Source organism: Acinonyx jubatus, chromosome B3 (genome assembly GCF_027475565.1).
Source record: "Acinonyx jubatus isolate Ajub_Pintada_27869175 chromosome B3, VMU_Ajub_asm_v1.0, whole genome shotgun sequence".
Taxonomy (NCBI): Eukaryota; Metazoa; Chordata; class Mammalia; order Carnivora; family Felidae; genus Acinonyx; species Acinonyx jubatus.
This window is the reverse complement of record NC_069386.1, coordinates 28,146,328-28,168,834: the sequence shown is the minus strand read 5'-3', so window position 1 is coordinate 28,168,834 and position 22,507 is coordinate 28,146,328. Positions and strand designations below refer to the sequence as shown.

At 37.7% G+C, this 22,507-nt stretch overlaps 2 protein-coding genes across 6 annotated transcripts in view; both read right to left on the bottom strand.

Moving 5' to 3' along the window:
- Positions 1 to 11,229, bottom strand: part of FBXO22 (F-box protein 22) — a 31,153-nt gene extending 19,924 nt beyond the window's left edge. Inside the window, exons 1-4 of one of the 4 annotated variants that reach the window (XM_053223680.1) lie at positions 10,520 to 11,229; positions 9,852 to 9,990; positions 5,145 to 5,235; positions 4,255 to 4,350 (exon numbers count right to left, since the gene is read on the bottom strand). In XM_053223680.1, the coding sequence (XP_053079655.1) occupies positions 4,255 to 4,350; positions 5,145 to 5,235; positions 9,852 to 9,990; positions 10,520 to 10,596 (403 nt within the window). In that variant the 5' untranslated portion in view covers positions 10,597 to 11,229. Of the gene's footprint in view, positions 1 to 4,254; positions 4,351 to 5,144; positions 5,236 to 9,851; positions 9,991 to 10,353 lie in introns of all 4 variants that reach the window. The other 3 variants (XM_027067846.2, XM_015081761.3, XM_015081762.3) reach the window with 3 other exon arrangements.
- A 2,125-nt stretch (positions 11,230 to 13,354) lies between these two features.
- UBE2Q2 (ubiquitin conjugating enzyme E2 Q2) overlaps positions 13,355 to 22,507 on the bottom strand; it is a 66,799-nt gene continuing 57,646 nt past the window's right edge. For both annotated transcript variants that reach the window (XM_027067849.2, XM_027067847.2), the window contains 2 exons: positions 16,786 to 16,852; positions 13,355 to 14,971 (listed from right to left, as the gene is read on the bottom strand). In XM_027067849.2, coding sequence (XP_026923650.2) covers positions 14,940 to 14,971; positions 16,786 to 16,852 — 99 coding nt within the window. In that variant the 3' untranslated portion in view covers positions 13,355 to 14,939. The remainder of the gene's footprint in view (positions 14,972 to 16,785; positions 16,853 to 22,507) is intronic.

Here is a 22,507-nt window from a genome sequence, read left to right as displayed (position 1 = left end):
TAAATAATAAAACTCTTTTTTTAAAGTTTATTTATTTTGAGAGAGAGACAGTGTGAGTGGGGAAGGGGTACAGAGGGGCAGAGAGAGAGAGAATCCCAAGCAGGCTCCACACTGTCAGTGCAGAGCCCGATGTGGGGCTTGAACTCCTGAAACCATGAGATCATGACCTGAGCTGAAATCAAGAGTCAGAGGCTTAGCCTACTGAGCCACCCAGGTGCCCCTAGAGTATCTTTTTAAAAAGTGTTAAGCTTTTTAGAGGCCAAAGCTACAGCAAAATGAAAAAAATATCCAAAGAGAAAATTTCAGAATCATATCAACCCCCACACAATATATTCTGAATTAAAAACAAAAATTTCAGGTTATAAGGACCCCTTCTTCCACAAAAATAGATCAAAACAAAAGCAATTTTTAAAAGTGCAGATCTCATGACAATATATACTAAATCTCAATACACTTTTTATAGAAATGGACAGGCTGATTCTAAAAATATGTAGAAATGCAAAGGACCTGGACAGCCAAAACAGGTTTTAAAAAGAACATTAAGGCCTCTAGTAATATGGCAATGGCTTAAGGACAGACAAATACATCAATGAAGCAGAATTAAATACAGAAATAGACCCACAAACATGCAGTCAACTGTTTTTAACAAAGGTGTCAAGGCAATTAGAGGAAAGAAAAATCTTCAAAAAATGGTGATGAAATAAACATGAAAAAAAAATTAACCTTGAACCCCTACCTCACACCATACATGTAAGAGCTAAACTAAACAGCTTATAGAAAAAGACATAGAGAATATCTTTGTGACTTTGAGATAGGCAAAGATTTCTTGGAAAGGACATAAATATTTACAACATCTATGCCTGATAAAGGTCTTGTATTAGAATATATAAACAACTTCAAATCAAAAATAAAAACAATTCAATAAAAAAAAACAGTAAAAGACTTGGATACCTCATAAAAACAGGTATACAAATAGCCAATAAACAGATGAACAGATGCTCAACATAATTAAAATCATTGGAGTAATTCAAATTAAAACTAGCCTAAGATCCACTACGATGGCTAAAATGAAAGACTCATTTGAAGACACTAAGTTAGTGAGGATATGTAGCAATGAGCATCTAACACCCTCATTCATTGCTGGTCAGTATAAAATGGAACAACTCTTGAAAACAGTTTGGCAGTTTCTTGTTGAGTTAAACATAACCAAGCCCAAGACCGAGCAATTCTACCTCTTGGCCCAAGAAGAATAAGAATACTTATACAAAAATGTTCACAAGAGCCTCATTCACAATAGCCAGGAATGTGAAACAATCCAAATCTCCATCAAAAAGAGCATGGGAAAATAGTCTATGTAACAGAATAATAATAATGATAATAATAATAATTTTTAAATGAATTCCTAATATGCACAGTAACATAATGTGGAGAAACAGGAACCCTCTTGCACTGTTGGTGGGAATGCAAACTGGTGCAGCCACTCTGGAAAACAGTGTGGAGCTTCCTCAAAAAATTAAAAATTGCTATGACCCAGCAATAGCACTGCTAGGAATTTATCCAAGGGATACAGGAGTGCTGATGCATAGGGGCACTTGTACCCCGATGTTTATAGCAGTACTTTCAACAATAGCCAAATTATGGAAAGAGGCTAAATGTCCATCAACTGACGAATGGATAAAGAAATTGTGGTTTATATACACAATGGAATACTACGTGGCAATGAGAAAGAATGAAATATGGCCTTTTGTAGCAACATGGATGGAACTGGAGAGTGGTATGCTAAATGAAATAAGTCATACAGAGAAAGACAGATAACATATGGTTTCACTCTTATGTGGATGCTGAGAAACTTAACAGAAGACCATGGGGAGGGGGAAAAAAAAAGTTAGAGAGGGAGGGAGCTAAACCCTAAGAGACTCTTAAGAACTGAGAATAAACTGAGGGTTGATGGGGGGTGGGAGGGAGGGGAAAGTGGGTGATGGGCATTGAGGAGGGCACCTGTTGGGATGAGCACTGGGTGTTATATGGAAACCAATTTGACAATAAATTTCATATTAAAAAAAATAAGTAAATCTCAAAAATATTATGGTGTTAAAAAATATTTATACTGCATGAAAAAAACCAAGACAAAAAAAGAGTATATACCATATGGTTCCATTTATATGACATTCAACAATAGGCAATCTAACCCATGGTCACAGAAATCAGAACCAGGGTTTCTTTGGCAGGCAGAGATGGACAGGAAAAGGGCATGACAGATCTTCCTCAGGTGATGGAAATATTCTATATCTTGACTGGTGTATAGGTTACACAAGGGTATACATTTGTCAAAACTCATTAATTTAGTACACTTACGATTGTGCAGGTCATGTAAGTAAAATTTATCTTAAAAGAAAGAAAATGACCTTTGCATATATATGAATGAACAAATTTCCTCAAACTTGAAATTTTTCTAACCTAAAGAATGAAGATGGGCTAGGAGTCAATGGTTGCTTTAGAAATAATCACTAAACTGTGGCCTAAGAAAAAGGAATCCAACCACTGTCTTGGCGGTAGTTTTGTTGGAACATGCATGGAACTGGCTCAAAGAAAGCATCTAGCTGCAGGGGTACCAAAAACACAAAGCATGTCCATGAAAACACGAGAATTGGAATGGCATCTACTCCTGACATCAAGATCATAAGGGAACTTGGGGGAATAGACAAGCAAAGTTAAAACTCCAGAAGAGGGCAAGCACAAAAAGAAGGCTAGACTTTCCACTCTCACAATGGGGTCCCCCCAACAAGTCCACCCTCCCTCTCCTGCCTCCGTCCCCCAACCAAAATTTTAAAAAGGGGAAATGTGACTGTACTTTGAAAATGCCATGGTGGATGAGGTGGGGGTGGGGGGGGGGCAATAAGAAAATGATGAAGCTACCATTCTGTATAAGCATTTGTTAATAACTAGTAATGGTAAACCTAGACCACTCATTTTAGGAAAATTCAAAAGTTAAAACCATGGTTATTGCTATCATTTTTTTAATCCAATGAGGAACAAAATGTGTGGTGATTGGCAGATATAATAGTATGTATAGGGGTGAGGAGCCAATAATGGTAGAGATGAAATAGTCCCTATCAACCATGTATTTATGCTTATTCATTTGTAAACACTTGAAATCCTTTGTACTTCACTGTGTTAAGACTCTTAAATTCAGATCAAAAGTCTCTCAGTGAAGATTAAAAATGCCAATTATGGAGTACTACTGAGTGGAACAAAGAAAATAGTAATAGCTGACATTTACTCATTGATTCTTGCACATCTCTATTCTGACTACTTTTCATGTTAACTCATTTAATCCACAATCCTCCAAAGAAGTATTAGCAATCATACCCATTTCATATATGGGGAAACTGAAGCCCTATAAAGTTAGGTAACTTGCCCAAGGTCATACAGAGACTAAATAGTACACCCAGGATTCCAATCCAGGTACCTGAACCACTGTACCATGACTGCCTCAACAGAATGTCTCTCCCCCATGAACTATCGAAAGGAATCAAGAGGCACCTGGGTGGCTCAGCTGGTTAAGCATCTGACTCTTGATTTTGGCTTAGGTCATGATCTCACGGTTCGGGAGATTGAGCCCTGCACTAGGCTCTGCACTAAGTGTGAAGCCTGCTTAAGATTTTCTCTCTCTCTCTCCCTCTGCCCCTCTCCTCTTGCATGCGCTCTTCTCTCTCTCACACACACACACACAAATAAATAAAAATTAAAAAAAAAAAAAGAATCAAGAATAATAAAAAACAGCAAAAATTCACCAGCAGCAAACTTGGAAAAGGTTATAATTTCATGCTATAGCTATAAACTTCAAACAGTGATATCTAAGTAGAGAAACAGAAGCTTTCTGGTAGCTCCTAATCCCAGCCCTAACTTACCCATGCCCACCAGAAATAATCCTGGTTGAACTGACAAAAGCATTTAATGCTTTCTGATTTGGAGAGAGGAAGTATGTGAGCTCTTTCCTCTTATGAAAGGCTCTTGGAAAGATATGCATCACATTTGTTTTTTATAGATAGCCCTGAGACTGGGAATACTAACCACAATAATCTAAAGAACACTAACAGAAGTCAAATATACCATGGTAAATATGAGTAACTTTTTGGCATTTTTGGATGGCCAAAAACATAAATGTGGTTTTAAGCTACAAAGAATTCAACAGTTTATAGGAGCCCACATTAACGCAAGGCAAGAAATTATCAAATGGGTATTTTCTCTCACCTACAATTCCTGGGGTCACAATCCCAAGGACTTGGCATTGTTTTGGGAATAGCTTCTCAAGGGCAAATGCTGCTTCCATAGTAGTTCTTTTCCTTGCTGTAATAATACATTAGCAAAATTATTACATTCATTTTAGATCAAATCTGATGGTGGTGGGCGGGGGGGAGCAAACAATGAATAAAGTTTAAATCATTTACACCAGAATGGTTTATAAAGAAGTCTAAGAACTTTGATGAATACATTTTCCGATTTGGGGCCCATTTTATAAGTTAAAATTCTAAATCTGACCTTTAACATCACCAATTTGCCTTTCTTGCTTTGTTCATATACTGCTTTTGCCTCAGTGATGTTAAATTTAACAGCAGCAGCTAAATTTTAACTTGCTATTGTACCTCTCTGTTTAGCTGATATTAGAGCATGACTGTTTCACTGCATAGACAGTACCTGGATTCAAATTAGACAGTGATAACACAGGTCTAGACCTGAACCTCAGTGTGCCCAGCCTGGGAAACCTAGTCTACTTCTGCTCTTAGCGAGCCAAGAAGCATGCATGGTATCTATAGATAACTTTGGTCTCCCTAAATGGGTCCCCATCACACAACATAAGGCTTCAATAGCCAAAGATATACATTGTTTTAATAATAAAAAGTGCCTGGATGGCTAAAGTATTTCAATTTGAGAAAAACATCTTTCTAAAGAATCTGTTTTAGTTGTACTGCAAGGTTTAGAAATCAGTCTTTGAAGCAAAAAGGGTCTCTTAAGTTTCAAAGACAATATATTCATGAAGTCCTAGAGCCTGAGAAAGTCAGTAACTCTCAAGACTAGGACAATATTTAGCTCTAGAGGTACATAAGGAAACAAAAACTCAAACCTTTTCTTTTGATATTCACCTCTCTTGTGGCCACGACACTCTTCCAGACTAATGAAAGTTTCTGAATCAGCCATGTAAAGAACTGTCTGTGGTAAGATGTGAACATTCTGCTAAAAAAAACAAAAAACAAAAATGGAACTGGATCACATGAATCTAGAAGTGCTCTCATGGTCCCTTAAAGTTTTGCTCTGGTCCAAACTGCCATGGATGTACCCTCCCTTCAGGTCAGTGTCTGACCTGAGTCCAACCACTTCCCACTCATTTTTTACTTCTGCTCCTTCCTTTTCAGCTCATTCATTTGAACATCTCTCATTTCTTCTTCAAGTCAAACTCATTCCAGCCTAACTCAAAATGTTCATTTTCATAATTTAAACTCTTTTTTGTTGATTTTTTATTTTAGAGAGAAAGAGATAGAGTGGGAGAGAGGGGCAGAGGGAAAGAGAGAGAATTCCAAGTGAGCCCAACGCTCAGCCTGGAGCACGCCACAGGCCTAGCTCCCACAACCCTGACATCATGACCTGAGCCAAAATCAAGAGTTGGATGCCCAACTGACTGAGTCACCCAGGCAACCCCATAATTTAAACTTTTAAATAAAAACATTAAATGCCAGCAAAAGGGGCTACTTTGCTTTCCTGAATAGGCATCACACTAATAGAAAGGTGCGAGCAACAAAGGAAAGTATACAAACTGTATTGCTCCTTTTTTCACTGCCTACCAAATGGAAGTATCCCAGGCCTTCATTTCTACCTTACCAACTAGTTCCCTCCAGGGAAACTTTTACTTACTACAATCCAGAAATACACACACTGCTGTGCACATTCTCCTGCGGCTCTCTTCGTTTACCACTTAATTTAGGACTATGTCCCCCAAGAGACACTTGAAGTGCCACCTCCCCTACAAAACCTTTTCTTAGACTTCCTTAGTACCCTGGACCTCATATATGACATACCTTACGTCCCAGTCATTCTTACTTGTGCCTTATCTCCACTTAGAAGCTAGGCTTATTCAGATTTCTGGTTTCCACTAAATGTCACATTACAGCCAAGTGGCAAAGTGGCTGAATCAAACAAAAGGATGAACATACGTTTTTTTCTAAACTGGTTATTTTCAAAGATTTTTACTACCAGAACGGAATGAAGTACTTCACATATAGCAACTTCAACACTGATTAAATGAGAAAGTGTTAATCTACTGTAATTTTGGGGAATGTTAAAATGTTTCAGAGTAGATTACATATAGAGAAATTCAAAAAAGGTAACTGAGACAGAATGATGGCCCTGTGGTGGCCCCAGGGTTGATAAGACCTAAGGGTATAGTTCTCTTGGTCCACACGGCATTTTCAAAGAATGCAATTTGGTTACCAACATTGAAAATTACACAAAATATTTACAGAAAATATGGATTTCCAGATTCTTTTGAAAAACTAGACATGCTAACAACACTTAGACCGTATTCTTCTTGACTAGGGCTAAACAAAGGCAAGCACTCCCTGGTTTGTCATGGCCTTATTGCTCCCTATGCTGTCACAGCAAGCCAACTTAGTCACCTGCCTAACTTTGGAGTCATTTGAGTTTGTGATACCTGGTATAGGAAGTAAGGAAATAGGAAGTCTAGTCCTGAGTTTTTAGGATTCTCTCATTCCTGGTACCCAATGAAAAGCAATTGCTTGACTCTTCCTTTCTAATTCTCACTAGAAGCAGTGACAGTGACAGTCCTCAACATGAAAAGGTCTCAAAGCACAATGTGAGACAACTGCAACCTCACTCCCTTATACAAAGAAGTTCCAAATAGCAAGATACGTTATAAATTTTTTTGTAGACTTGAAAATATTTCTGATAAAAAAGTTAAACTAATTTTCTTTATGGCTATAAAAGTGTCATGTCCACTAGGTAACCTAGAGGCAAACACAAAGAAAACAGCATGATTTGGACAAGGTTTCCATTTTAGTTTAACCACAGTAGCATTTACTACAATGAATAAACTTCTTTAAGGGCATTACTATATGAATTTTTAAAATGCCATTGATAATAGAGAATAATAATTTCATTTTTAGCAGTTTCAAAACTGCTATCCCTGGTACTGAAGATAATGTGTTATATGCATTACCTTTCCATTACTTAACCCTAGAACAAGTCTTTAAGGGTATGAGGAAAATTCTTAGTGTCTTTCCATTTTAGAGATAGAACCTGAAGCTCAAAGAGATTAGGTAACTTTTTCCTTTTTTTTTTTTTAATGTTTATTTATTTTTGATAAAACATACACAAGGGCAGGGGAGGGGCAGAAAGAGAGGGAGACAGAGGATCTGAAGCAGGCTCTGCACTGACAGCAGAGAGCTGAGAGCCCGATGTAGGGCTCGAACCCACGAACCATGAGATCATGACCTGAGCTGAAGTTGGACACTTAACCTACTGAAGCATTCAGGTGCTCCAAATTAGGTAACTTTTTCAGAGACTGACAGCTGGTATGCACCAAAGTTAGGTTCAGACCTAAATACATCTGGCTATTAACAGCCATTATATTGTATAAACTTTTAAAGCTATATGAAAATAATACCTGCTGTGGTAAAAATCTGAAGGAAAAAAAAATAGAAAAAAATTTAAAGCATTAAAAAAAAAAATCACACAATTCTACCCTGACAGGAAACTTTTGCTAACATTTTGACTTACTTCTTTTCTATTCTTCCTTTTTTGTTTTTAAATAATTCAGATTATACTAAACATAATTCATAATTTGCCTTCTTCACTTATAACATGAACATTTTCCCTTGTCATTAATGCATCTTGCAGTTCATCATTTAGTGACTATTTGTAAACATTAGGTTGTTTTCAATTTCCCTTATAATAAATGATGCTGCAAAGAACATCTTTATGGAAGTATGCCAGCACTTTGAATTTCTCCAAATGACAACTTCTAGAAACAGACCAGGCAGGGTTTGAACCAATATGCAAAGAAGAAAGTTTCCTACGAGCCTGCTTTTGGATCTGAGTCCCAAAGCCCAAACAGAGTAAGGAGAAAATCCACATGAGAAAAAGGGAAACAGAAGATTGGTCATTGATGGGGCATTTGTCTAATATCCAAACACATTAACAATGATGAAAGCCAGGTTTTTCATTGTCCAAAGGGGAGGTACAAATATGACCTGAGAGAAAAGAAAACTGTAAAGAATTCTGTGTTGGACTGGAATTGGATGTACTTAAGCAAACTCATGAATTTCCATATATATAATAGTTATAATTGTACACATACATATATTCCTTGGCTCTGTCCACTAGGCTCTAAAGAAGCAAAACCTTTGACAGCAATGCATTTCAACTACCATTCTCCACTAAAGGAACCAGAACTCTTTAAAGAAATGGCTGATTCCAGGACTAAAGCAGACAAAACACAAGATGAGCTTAGAAAATGTTGTGTCAGAGAGAAAGGAGGTGCTCAAAGGTGACAGATTCATCTCTAAAAGACCCTGAAGCCAGCTGAAGGGGCTCCTGCTAGCCAAAATGGGGATAATTTGGACACTAAAATCAATTCTTTTAGAGATGATATCACATTGAATAAGAGACTTAAGAGTCCATACAGATATAAATAAATGAATAAATTGAAACAGGAATACTTACATAGTTTCAAAATATCTCCTCACAAAATACTTATTAATTGCAGTGGAAAAGACTAATTTTACAGTAGCGACATCTAGCACACACCATGTCAATCAAATTATCAAAGGTAGTAACACCAGTAATGAGACAAAAATGGAAATCAGATGCTACCTAATAGGATGAAACTAAAAGAGCACAGGATCACTTCTGTGATATTCCTGCCAAAGATACATAATCTGAATCTAAGAAACATGTTCTACAAGATAACTGGCCTATAATTTACATACCTGTCAAAGTTGTGAAAGTCAAGCAAAGCTTGAGAAACTGTTCCACATCAAAAATTAAAAAAAAGACAACAGCATAAGATTCTAAAATGAATTATTTTGCCACGAGGAACATTGCTGAGACAAGTGGCAAAATCTGAAATTTTAGGAATGGATGGTAGAAATGTATCAATAATAATTTCCTGACTGATGGTTGTACTGTGGTGGTGTAGAATATTCCTGTTTGTATGTAATGCACGCTAACGTATAAGGAAGTGAAAGAATATTAGATTGGCAATTTACTCTCAAATAGCTCGGTCCCACTCCCAAATAATATACCACAGCCTCACTGTCACCTGTCCTCAAGAAGTCTGCCCTTCTGATTTCATGGTTCAAGTCTTTACCTCCTCAGGTATGGCCCAACTTTTGAAACAGGGGCCCAGAGATACAATACAGAAGAACAGTCAGGACCAGAGGTTGAAATATTTGGGTTTAAGTATTGATTCTTGGCTTTTTAATGTGACACTAATCAAAGAGATCCAGCTGCCTTCCCTGACAAACAATGAAAATACCTGTTTTTTTTTTGAAGCAGGTAAAGGGAAGGTTCGGCATAGCGTTATTAGAATAGTAAAAATCTGAATACACAAAATGCCCAACATCTGAAAAGCAGTCAAATAGATCATGGCACATCCTTACAATATAGTTATTAAAATGGGTGTTTATAAATATTTTCATGTCACGAGAAAATGTTCCCTAAATTACCAAGAACAAGGCCACATACAAAATAAGGATTAAAAAGAAAAAGATTTCGTACTCGAAGACTGACCCACCAACCCTGAAACCGCCTGTGCAGGACGCTCCCGTCTTACTTGCCTCAAGCTCCTCGGCTGCAACGCGGACCAAGCAATGCTCCTCCAACTGGCCAGCATCCGCCGAGCCTGCGGAGATCCACGTCACACTCCGATGCGTCCGCAACACCCGACGAACACACTCCCTCCATAAGCGGCACACGCTGGGGACGCAAACACACAAAGGGTTGTGAAGGGTCGTTCATTTCCCTCTCACAGACAACCCCAATTAGAACAGCAGGAAATTCTTGCGGGATCAAAAGTCCGGGAAGGGGGTGTCAGGGCACAGATTCAGAGGGAGAACAGGGGGCAGAGACAACCATAAGGCACACCTCGTCCCCCTGGGAAGAGTGCCCAAGAGAGGGACAGGGGTACGGCGGGGGTACCACGCAGATGGGGGCATCACCTCAGAGAAGGAGAAGGGAGCCGGGGGCAGCCGTGGGTCCCGAAGGTGTCTGCCCACCCCGCCAGCCAGGGCAAGCCCGAAGCAAGTCCCGAAGTAAGCTTCCCGCCTCCTCTCTCCTCACCCGGCCACCCGCAGCAACGCCTTGGCGGGCAGGAAGGTGAGGACACGCTCCACCACCTCCGCTAGGTTACCCAACACAAAGGTGCTTTGTGGGTCCGCGGAGGAGCCTTGGCGATCGCCACCACCGCGATCACTACAGCCACCCACCATCTCCATTCCTCACCAACCCGCCCAGCAAGCTAGCACTACGGCGACTCGCGAGGCACTCGTTAGGCCGGGACAGGACTTCCCAGCTAGCGCGCATTGAGCAGGCGCGCGCGCGCCACTTCCGGCCGGTTAGGGGAGCCAGGCTGCTGAGACCCACCCACGTGACTCCAGGCCAACCTGCTTCCTGCTTGGATCCCCGAGGGCCCGCTGGCGGCAGGAGGCAGTGAACGGGCTTGCGTCCTATGATCTTGCGGAAACCTTGTAGGAGGCCTCTCACAGGCAAAAATAGGTCCTCCTCTTGTGCCTCTCGCTGCACTTGCAGCGCTATATTCTTTGTCGGTACAAAACTTTAAGTCATGGTATCTTCTAGGAAGAAACTAGGTAATATTTGTCCCTCTTTATAGTACAAATGTCTGTTAACATGAGTCCAGTTTTTGAACGGGCAGTACCTGCTTTAAAAAAAAACTGTGAAGATGACAGGTGTGTAGATGACCATCTTTTATTCAACGCCTAGGGAATGTGGTTAACTCACTGTAGCCCTCACCTTCTGTATGGAAGGGCATGAATAGCACCTACCACTGCTGTGAAAATCGTGACCAACTGCATTAATTCCTCACTAGTAGCATCAGATTCACCAGGAATTATGAAGTTTTGGCTTTAACAAGTTTTCCCCTTAAGTATCATTAACAGTGGTATATTAGTTGCAGGTCTGTGACATGATTCAACAATTCTATACATTACTCCATGCTGGCTGAATCCCCTTCACCTATTTCACCCATCCCCCCACCCACCTCCTCTGGCAACCACGTTTGTTTTCTGTATTAAAATTTCTTTTTCTTCTTTAAGTGTTTAGTTTTGAGAGAGAGTGCATGAGCTGGGAAGGGCAGCAAGAGAGGGAGACACAGAACCCAAAGCAGGTTCCAGGCTCTGAGCTGTCAGCACAGAGCCAGAGGCAGGTGGAACCCAAGAACCACGAGATCATGACGTGAGCCAAAGTTTGAACTTAACCAACTGAGCCACCCTAGGCGCCCCTAAAAGTCTTTTCAAAATTTCTTTGGCTTAAAATTACAGGAGTGAAATCATATGGTATTTGTCTTTGACTTATTTCCCTTAGCATTATGCCCTCTATGTCCATCCATGTTGTTGCAAATGGCAAGATCTCCTTTTTTCTGGTTATAATATACTATTGTGTATAAACACCATTTCTTTACCTGCTCATCTATTGTTGGACACTTGAATTGCTTCCCTATCTTGGCTATTTTGAATGCTGCCACAAACCTTTTCAAATCAGTGTTTTCATTTTCTTTGTGTCAACCCAGTAGTGGAATTATTGGATATGGTAATTCTGTTTTTCAGGAACCTCCATACTATTTTTCCATTCCCACCAACAGTGCACAAGGTTTCCTTTTTCTCCACATTCTCACCAACACTTTGTCATTTCTTACGTTTTTTAATTTGAGTCATTCTGTCTCATTGTGGTTTTACTTTGTATTTTCCTGATGATTAACGATGCTGAGCATCTTTTCATGTGTCTGTTAGGTTTTGGCACATTCTTGGTCCTCACTTCAGGCCTACTGAATCAGATACTGGAGGCAGGGCCCAACATTCTGAGTTTTAACTTTTCTGTGATTTGTTTTCCTGTGATTCTGATGCTAGCTCAGGTTGAGAACCACAGATAGAAGGAATGTAAGCATAGCAGACACTGCTGTATCCCTACCTAACATCCATTACTCCTGCTGCTTCTTTACTAACAAAGCCAGATTCGATCACCAGCTCTAGAGGGTAAACTTAGTTGAACTAAACTAGTGGATCTCAAACATTCTCACCTCAGGACTCTTTCACATTATGACAACCCCAAAGAGCTTATTTATGTGGGTTATGACTATTAATATTTGCCAATTAAAAATTAAAACATTTTAATATTATTTCACTTAAAAATAATAAATCCATTACAGATGAACAAAACAGAATTTTTGTGAAAAAAATAACTATGCTCCCTCACCCAATAGTGAATAGTTGTGGCATCATATCACATTTTGCAGACCTCTAATTTCTGCATCTAAGCTGCATCTGCTTCTGAATTCCATCTACTGCAGCATCAAATCACATGGCCTCTGGAAAACTCCACTGTACACTTGTGAGAAAACAGGTGAAAATGGCAAATAATCTTTGAGTGTTAGGAAAATAGTTTTGACCTTAAACCTCCTAAAAGGAGGGATCTCCAGGGTTTCCCAAATCATACACTGAGAACCACTGGACCAAACTAATAATGATTTCATTCTTTTCACCAGCCATTAGTTTAGAGGTGGACACAGGCCCCAGTTCTAGCCAAGGAAAAGTGAAGGGCAATATGTTTGGGGGTTGGGGCTTCTAAAAGATAAGACCATTATCTACGTCTGGACGGAGTAACATGGCTACAATATCCAGATATGTTAAATCCAAAGATGAAACCAACAGGGAAAAATCTCAAAGGAGTGTAGCAGAGCCAAAATGTACCAGGCCTAGAGTACTTCTATCTCTGGACTTCTTGTATGTAAGATAACTTGATAATGCTGTGTAAGGAGGTCATGGGAATATTAAAAAAGGGGAACTAGGGACAGCCATGATGGAAGTAGCACTCGGACTTAAAGAATGAGAGTGGGAGAGGAAAAAGGTTGAGGAAAGCTGAGTATACCAAGTCTGTACACACCATTTCTGGGTTCTCTAGCTTTCTCTTGTTAAATCAACCTGTCTCTGTTCCTCTCAACCCTCTCCTCACCCCATCCCACCATATATAAATCCTATTTCAAAAAATTCAATAGAGCTTACAAACACCTGAAGCCAAGAGTATCTCTGATGAGGGAAAAGTAACAAAGTTATATTTTAAATGGTTCTTTATTCATAAACTTGATGCAAGTTTACAAAATTTACTGTACATTGCCAAATAAATCTGCAATGAAAGATAAAACCCAAAAAAACAAAGCATGCCAAATGTGCAGCTGTCAATCTGCTAGCCATCAGGATATTAAAGAATTCAATAATGTATTCAAGATTTAGCCTTAGGTTTAAGGAACTTTAATGCTTTAAAGAACTCTGCCTGGTCACTTACTATCTCAGCAACTGGCAATCAGATCTTTATACAAATGTAACCAAGTAAACAAGAATGCCAGAAAATCTTTTTCTACTGTCCTTTTAACCAAAATAGAAAAAGAAATTAAACACACGCAATAATGCCGAAGTGCCAAGTCTCTCTGGTGTGGTTTACAAAGTTAAAAATTGAAACTTAGAGCAAATGCATAAGAAACACCTTCGAATTTTGTAACTTATTTGTGCAGAAAAGTGTGCTTCTGGATTTCATTTTAAAAGTGCTTAATAATTAGAATTTACTTTTAAATCAAACTTGGGTAGATAAGAAAGTCTATCACCAACCAAATAGGACTGATTCAGGTAAGGCAAGAAAATGGAGAGTACACTGATTTGAGTCAGGTTTTATAAAACAGTGAACATATATAGAGTTCCTACTAGTTTTTCAATGTAAAAGCCATCGTTATGAGTATACCAAAAATTTTAAGAGTTTCCAAATCAGGTATCTTTTTGTACTTCACTGTGCAGCTTTTGCTCAAGGATTCTTTGTGCCAATCACTTTACAAGTTTATTAGTTTAAAAATGATTGCAACATCCCGTTAATAAAATGGAAACATAAAATGATTTAGTATTTTAAATAACTTCAAGCTCTATACTGCAGTTCTTCATAAGAAATACTGAACCAACAAGAAGCAGATTCAGCCCAACAAGACTCTGAGGCCCCAGTGGAAATTATTACTTACAAAGCCTTAATTTGCACACCCTTGCTTTGCTTTTGCCTAAAAAGGACAACTCAGTTAAGAGCGTATCTTCAGGAAACAATTCATATCTTCATCTAGCCATAAAAAAGTTTAACAATTTAATGAGTAGGCTTCCTATCATTATTTTGGCAATATCAAAAATTGGTTTTAACTTGAAAAAGCTACTGTGATTTAGAAGACCTTAAATTTTCTAAACCAACATTAAACATCAATTAAACTTTTATTGGCTCTAAATGGAACAGTATATTGCAAGTCCTCATAACACACGAGCTCAATGTGGGAAAGTTACCCTACAGTCGCAACTTCTGTAACCTGATGCTGACTTTCTGCTTAACAGATTTCACTTTTCAAGAAAAAGAGATCATGAGTGGCCAGTATGTGTATTTATCACAAAAAATACAGTAAAGGCCCCACTGCTCAGTCCACAATACCTAAAATGAGCAAAACGAAAAGGCTGTAACTCATACTGGATGTCAGTTGACAGATTATCCACTAAAATATCTATTAGCTAACGTCTTCAGTACTGCTGTTATAGGGGCACTCAAAGCTTGTGTCTGCATGTTGGAAAGATTTTCTTTAAAGCAACATTGGTCCAAACATACGACAGTCAACATATTTAGCCATCTTCCTTTGGAGGGGTGTACCAGCCTGAAACACAATGGAAAAAAAGTTAAAATACCTTATTAAATCAACTAGGAGAAATGGCATTTCATTTAAGGTTAGCTACTTTGTCTATTCATATTTTTGTTTAAATATACTGTAAAAATTAAACTCACATGGGTTGGTAACACGGCATTTTGTTATGTGCACATATTTACTTCTATTAATAAACTGTACTTGAGTTTTCAACATAAGATCTTTATACTAGTGGAATTTCTAGCTAAAGACGATAATATGGAATATTAGACTACAAGATAGATTTTGTCTTCCATTTCAACCTCACTGAAAATAACTATACCCAAAACAAAATGCTGGCATCTTACAATAAGAGGAACCTGGATTGTCATTAGTGCAAGGATACCATTTCACCAGTGAAGAAGTCATTTCAGCAAGTGCAGGGACTATGCCTAAAATCAGAGTCAGCAGCAGAAACCGACCTAGAACCCATTTCCTGATTCTGAATCTACTGCTCTTTCATCAAAGCTAAGCTTACAAACACCCACTTTGTAAAATACAGCACTTTCCAATAAACATTTTTGAATGCTGATTACAATGTTTGCTTCAACAAAAAATAAAAGAAAAAATGTGATTTTTTTTTTCCTAGACTCAGCAAAAATCTAAGTTTTCTACAGAAAGGCTAATGAAAATAAGACTGGCATGAAATGGCCACTGGAACAGTATGAATATACCAAGATTGGTGGAGCATCCACATGGTTATGAAGTAGTATACAAGCACCTGTGGATCTACTAATTTAGTGTGTTGTGATCATTATGAAAACCCAGGCTTGCCTTCAAGTTTTATCATTTCCTTCTTCAAAAGCTTGAACTGTTTTAAATATTAGTCTTTTATAAGTAGTCACTGAAAAAGTGGAGTTTGTTTTGTGGTTAAAAAAAAAAGTGAGCACAAAGTACCAATGTTAAGTCACAAGCTACCACATTTCTAGTAAAGAACACTTTACTGTAAATACTCTCCTTAAAGAAAACTACTTCCTATTAGTTAATTTACTCTGCACAAAAAAGTATCCGTTTCACTACCATGACTATAATGAGTATCTTATTACCAGCACTTAGTTTCAAAGTGCCATGCGCATACACTATTCTTTTTTTCCTCACAAGTTTGGCAAGACAGATATGCCATTTTAGAGATGAAGAAACTAAGGCTGAAGCTATTATCTTCAGGACTTGCTCAGAGACACAGGGCTAGCGAGTAACACAAATGGCACTTGAAAAATTGGGTTTTCTAATTCCAAATCTACCTCACTGTTAGAGAAGAAGACTCAAAACGTGCATTATGAATACAAGCAAAATTTAAAGTAGAATAAAGTTTATGAAAGATATTTTAAGAGTTTTTTTAAATTTACAACTCAAATACTCTTAAGTGTATACTGAAATGAAAATGTTCCTTGAACAGATACATGTGTATGACTGTCAAAAAGCATTAAATAATCTGAAGATGTTTCAGAAACAGCTGGTTTAGGATCCCAATTGTATTTACTCAGTATCAGTAAGAACTCCACCTGTACAATTGCCTTTAACTCAATTCCTACCCTAATACCATACATTTCAAGTGAGAAGTGATTCATTCATTAATCTACTAAAAAATCTTGACTCTGACTTAGGCCAAGTACTTAGGATACAAAGATTTTTCAATAAAGCAGAGTGTGTGCATCCTCAAGTTAATTTTTTTCACTGGGGTAACAGTACTTTAAGAGATTAAAGCAAAAACAAACAGGGTAAGTTATCAATAGTACCTTATATAAAACTTCATAAATGGTAATAAATACTTATTGAATTAAACGTACCATTTTTCTCATGTATCTGTACAATGGAATTATAGGATTGTTGGGCTCTTGCTAGATTATACTGATTCTGAAAGAGAATTATACATTTTAAATAAAAACTCTGAGTAGATGAAAATCATTACAAATAATTTACGGATGCATCATCACTATGCTTAAAAGAACACCGGAAACTAAATTAGATTTCTGTTTCAAAAATAATTTTAACTTAATACCCTCATTTCTCAATTTCATTATTCTCTACCACTTTAGGATAACAAAACCAAAGTTGTACTACAATAAAAATCTATTTAAGCTTCACAGTTCATTTGTATAAATACTCTTACCACTGGACAAGTACAAAGCTTTATAGTTCTAGTGCCCTTCTCCACTGATGAATGAAGTTAAACAATGCTACTCAGACATGAATAAAACTTGAACTCTCCTCCTCATAATAAAACAAAAAACAAAATTACAAAATATTACCTTCAGATAAGGTTAACTTTAAGCTTTGAGGACTATACATATCAATGACATCTTGAGTTAAAGATGTCCATAAGTGGTACCAAGCCATTACTAAAGGAGTCTTCTTTTAAGGAGCCAAATTTAGGATTAATTTTTTCTCTAGTAGTGCAACTGAGTGACATCATAACCTACAATTAATATGTCATGAGCATTCTTCATAGTGGTACATACCTATTATGTTATAGAATAAATTCACAGTACAAAAATTAAAAATGTATAAAACATTCTAAGTGAAAATTCTCCTTCCTACCTGTCCTCCAACCATCCAGCTCCTCCTCTCATCCATCCTCCTTTCCCTACCCAAGTTAACTGTTTCTTATATCTCCTTAAGATTAAATAAGAAAAGTCACATATAGCTTATGTTACTAGCCACCATCCCTTGCTTATCACCCCCCAACAAATGGTAGGTAGCATGCTATAGACCCTGTTCTGCCTCTTCTCACTTAAGGTATCCTGCACCTTGTTCCCGATCACTGCACAAAAAGCTGAATCTTTCTGTTTTTTTAAACCATGAAATATTCCATTGTATGGAAAGTCAAATATTTATTTATTCCCCAACTGGAGGACATTTAGGTGGAAAGTCAAATATTTATTTATTCCCCAATTGGAGGACATTTAGGTTGTTTTCAATATTTTGTTACAATGTTACAGTGAGCAACCTTGTACAAATATTTCCAAAGCACTGGTAAATAGTCTGAGTGGAATTGCTGGGTCAAAAGACATATGCCTTTGTAATTTTGGGCTTGCTGCTTGGCATGTATGAGAATGCCTCTACATAGCTTTTACAAACCTCTTATTTGTGACAATGTCATAGGTGGATGATGAACTCTCAGTGTAAGTGAGATTTGCATTTCTATCACTGAGCCAGGCTTAGTGTGTCTCCATATGTTTATAAGCCATTTATTTCTATTTCTGCAAATAGACGTTTTGTATCTTTTTCTACAGTGTAGCCTTTTTGAATTTCTAAGAGCTCTTTAAAAATAGTAAAAACCCTCCCATAATGCATCTGAAAAACAAACATAAAATGTTCTTTCCAAGTTAATAAAAAGTAATGTTTTTCCAATCTATATTTTCACCAAAGGACAAAAATACAAAAGAAACAGATTACATATAGCAAAACATGCACACACAGAAACTTGCAAATGATCAAAAAGCAGTCATTTCATAACCCTACTGCCCATCTACAAGATAAGAAGAGAAAAATAAGAACATTAGCCTTCTCAGTTGTCAATAGCATGATCTTCAAGTTCTAGTTTTTTAAATTTATTTTTATTACGTTTATTTATTTTTGATAGAGAAAGACAGAGCACAAGTGGGGGAGGGGTAGAGAGAGAAGGAGACAGAATTTGAAGCAGGCTCCAGGCTCCGAGCTGTCAGCACAGAGCCCCACGCGGGGCTTGAACTCACAAACCGCGAGATCATGACCTGAGCTGAAGTTGTACGCTCAACCAGGCGCCCCTTCAAATTCTAGTTTAAAGAGAATGTTACTGCAGGGGCTTTAGTGTAATGGGGAGTTAGCCCTATTTTCTAACTCACTGATTTCTGCATATATCATTATTAAACCCTCCCTTCTACTTTCCTTCAGTTTTTTTAATTATTATTATTTTTGAGAGAAAGAGAACACAATTGGGGGAGGAACAGAGAGAGAGAGACAGAGAGAGAGACAGACAGACAGACATAGAATCTGAAGTAGGCTCCAGGCTCTGAGCTGTTAGCCCAGACCCCGATGAGGGGCTCAAACCCATGGACTGGGAGATCATGACCTGGGCCAAAGTCCAACTGAGCCACTCAGGTGCCCTTTTTGTACTTTTTTAAAAAAATGTTTATTTATTTTTGAGAGAGAGTGTGTGTGATGGAGGGGGGACAGAGGGAAAGAGAGAATCCTGATGTGGGGTTCAAACCCACGAACTAGAAGATCATGACTGAGATGAAATCAAGAGTCAGATGCTTAACCAACTGAACCACCCAGGTGCCCCTTGATTGTCCTTTCTAACACTGACTTTGAGGTCTAATTCATTCTTGTTCTTTTCTTTTTTTTTTTTTTTTAATGATACAAGGATTTTAGAGCAAGGAGTATTCCCTCTGCCCTCTCATTTAGTTTCTAGTATGTAGGCATTTCATTGCTATTCTCTAGCTATTCTGCAGTCTTCATTTCAAAGCCCCATTAAGGGCTGTTTGAGTTCCATAATTCCACAAAAGGGACATTTGTTTTGAGCTGGTTATTATAGTTTTTTATTTAATTAGGATCAGAAAATGATCTGTCCTTTTCCTACTTCCAAAATTGGAAGTTTTCTTCATTGAAGAGGATAAGTTTCACGAATGTTCCAGAGAGAGAGAGAAGAGAAGAAGGGAAGAGGAAGAGAAGAAGAGAGATGAGGAGAAAGAAGGAGAGAGGGACAAAGGGAGAATTCTAGTATTTTCATTATGGTTCAGTTCTAAGTCTTTTTAAATTTTCATATGATTTTTTAACCATGATTTAGAATTGTGTTTAATTTCCAAATTCATGCAGATTTTTATTAATCTTTTCATTACTGTCTTCTAACCTTAACTGTATCATATTCAAATTATATGGCTTGTTTTTAAATATTCTTAATTTATGAATTTATAATTTTTCCCCATATTCCATAAATGCTTGGGAAAGATTATATAGTATCTAATTATTGGGTACAGAGTTCTACATCTGTCCATTTGACCAAACTTAATTGGTTATTCAAATCTTCTACATTTTGACATATTTAATTTACTATGAACAAGGTACACTAAAATCTCTCATTATGGTTACCTGGGTCAATTTCTCCTGTGGTTTCACCAGTCTTTCTTTTTTCTTTTTTTAAAAATAGTCAACACACAATGTTCTTAGTTTCATTCATCAAGTTTTTTTTATCTGTATTTTGATGCTATTTTAATAGGTAAAGTAAAATATTATTATACCTCCTGGTTAACTGAGACTTTTATCATTAAGTAGTGCTTTCTGTTCCAAAATCCTATTTTGATACTATACATATATATCACATATTTTGTTGTTGTTATAAGTGTATACTGGCATATCTTTATTATCCCCTCTCAATAAAAAAAGAAAAGAAAAGAAAAAAAAAGAAAAGAGGGCACCTGGGTGGCTCAGTCAGTTGGGCGTTTGACTTAGGCTCAGGTCATGATCTTGCAGTTCACAAGTTCCAGCCCCACATCAAGTTTGAGCCCCACATCAGGCTCTGTCTGCACTGATAGCCCAGAGCCTGGAGCCTGCTTAGGATTCTGTGTCTCCCTCTCTCTTTGCCCCTCCCCTCCTCATGCTCTCTTTCTCTCTTTCAGAAACAAAAAAAATTTAAAAAACAAAACTCAGTGTTTTTTCATCCTTATAATTTAAACATACTTAAAAATTGCCAGATTTTGTTTTATTCATTCTAACTGGTAACTTTAGTCCATTTTTTCTTGTGACTTTCCTTACCACCTTACTTCCTGGTTTCTATTTCTCTTGCTTTTTAACATTTTATTATCTCCTCCTGGAGTTCCAATAAGACATTTTAGACCTCCTTCTGATTGTTAGCTCTCAACTTCTACCACAATGTCTATCCCCATGTTCTTCTCATCTGTACAACATTGAGTTATTTCTTCTAACCAATTCTCTTTGATACCTAATCCACACATTGTTTCTCATTTCAATCATATTTTTCATTTCTATAAATTGTTTCATTATTTTTTCAAATTTGTCTCATTATACCTGATGGTTTCATTGTTTGCTCAATTTTAGGATGCTTTTTTCTTTATATTATGTTTTACACAGAACTATTCATTTTCTCATAATTCTAATATCTAAAGTCTCTATTCTGTGTCTGATAATTCCAAAACCTAAAGTCTTTGGGAATATATATCTCTTATGTATTGTTTCTGCCAATTCTCATTATGCTGGCTTGCTTACTTGTGTGCTTGGGATTTTTCACACTGAATTCTTATTTGCTTGATCTTAATATTTGAGAATCTTGTAGGCTTAAATCAGAAAAGCTTTTCCTCTGAGGAGTATCTGTGCCTGCTTCTGATGAGAACTGTGGATATAACTAACATGAGATCATCTTAGCTTCCTTGGGAGAATCTCAGGATTATGCAAGGTTCTCACATTTGGTTTGCCAACCTTGCTCATTTATAAATAAAACACCGGAATACTTAGTACAGGTAGCACCTCTCCATTCCTTGAAAGGAAAAAACAAAAACCAGATGTCTCATCTGAAGGTGATCATTCACCACAGAATTCTCTACGTAAATGACTGGAGGTCCATTAGGAGCAGGGTATGATAGGTGTCTTTGTTAGAAATAGCTTAGGGGCTGCTCCAAGAGTTGTGTGCTCTAGGATTTCACTATTTAACTTAACTATCATGCCCTCCATGCGGTGAATGAACATTTGTTAGGGTACTACCTTGCTTATCCAAACCCCAAATTCTTGCTAAGTCATAATAGCAGAACTCTAGAAAGCTTTCTTACCACTACAGCCTAGAGTTAATGTTATAGCCTGTATCCCCTGTTAACTGACCAGAAAACCAGCCCAGGCCAACATCCTCTGCCTTATGGCTTGCTCTCAGCTCCTGCTGGCTGAGCCTAGGGGAGCAAGCTAATGGCAAGACTGTACAATGAGTGACTCTTGCTTGCATAGAGTTGCAGATCCTCAGCTCCATCAATCTTACCCTATCTCCAAATTTTATGTGTGCTGACAGCCAATTTTTTTGTTTTCCAGTACTTAGGTGTATCATTTTAGTAATATTTTCTTTCTTTTTTTTTTTTTAATGTTTATTTATTTTTGAGACAGAGAGAGACAGAGCATGAACGGGGGAGGGGCAGAGAGAGAGGGAGACACAGAATCGGAAGCAGGCTCCAGGCTCCGAGCCATTAGCCCAGAGCCCGACGCGGGGCTCGAACTCACAGACCGCGAGATCGTGACCTGAGCTGAAGTCGGACGCTTAACCGACTGAGCCACCCAGGCGCCCCTTTAGTAATATTTTCAAGAGATAAACTCATTCATTTATTTTGAACCAATAGCTGATAGTATCTTTAAAAATATTTTAAATAGGGGTGCCTGGGTGGCTCACTCGGTTAAGTGTTGGACTTTGGCTCAGGTCATGATTCTTGTGGTTCAAGAGTTTGAGCTCTGGGTCAGGTTCTGTGCAGACAGCATTCACACTCTGTCTCTCCTCCCCCATTCACACTCTGTCTCTATCAAAAACAAATAAAACAC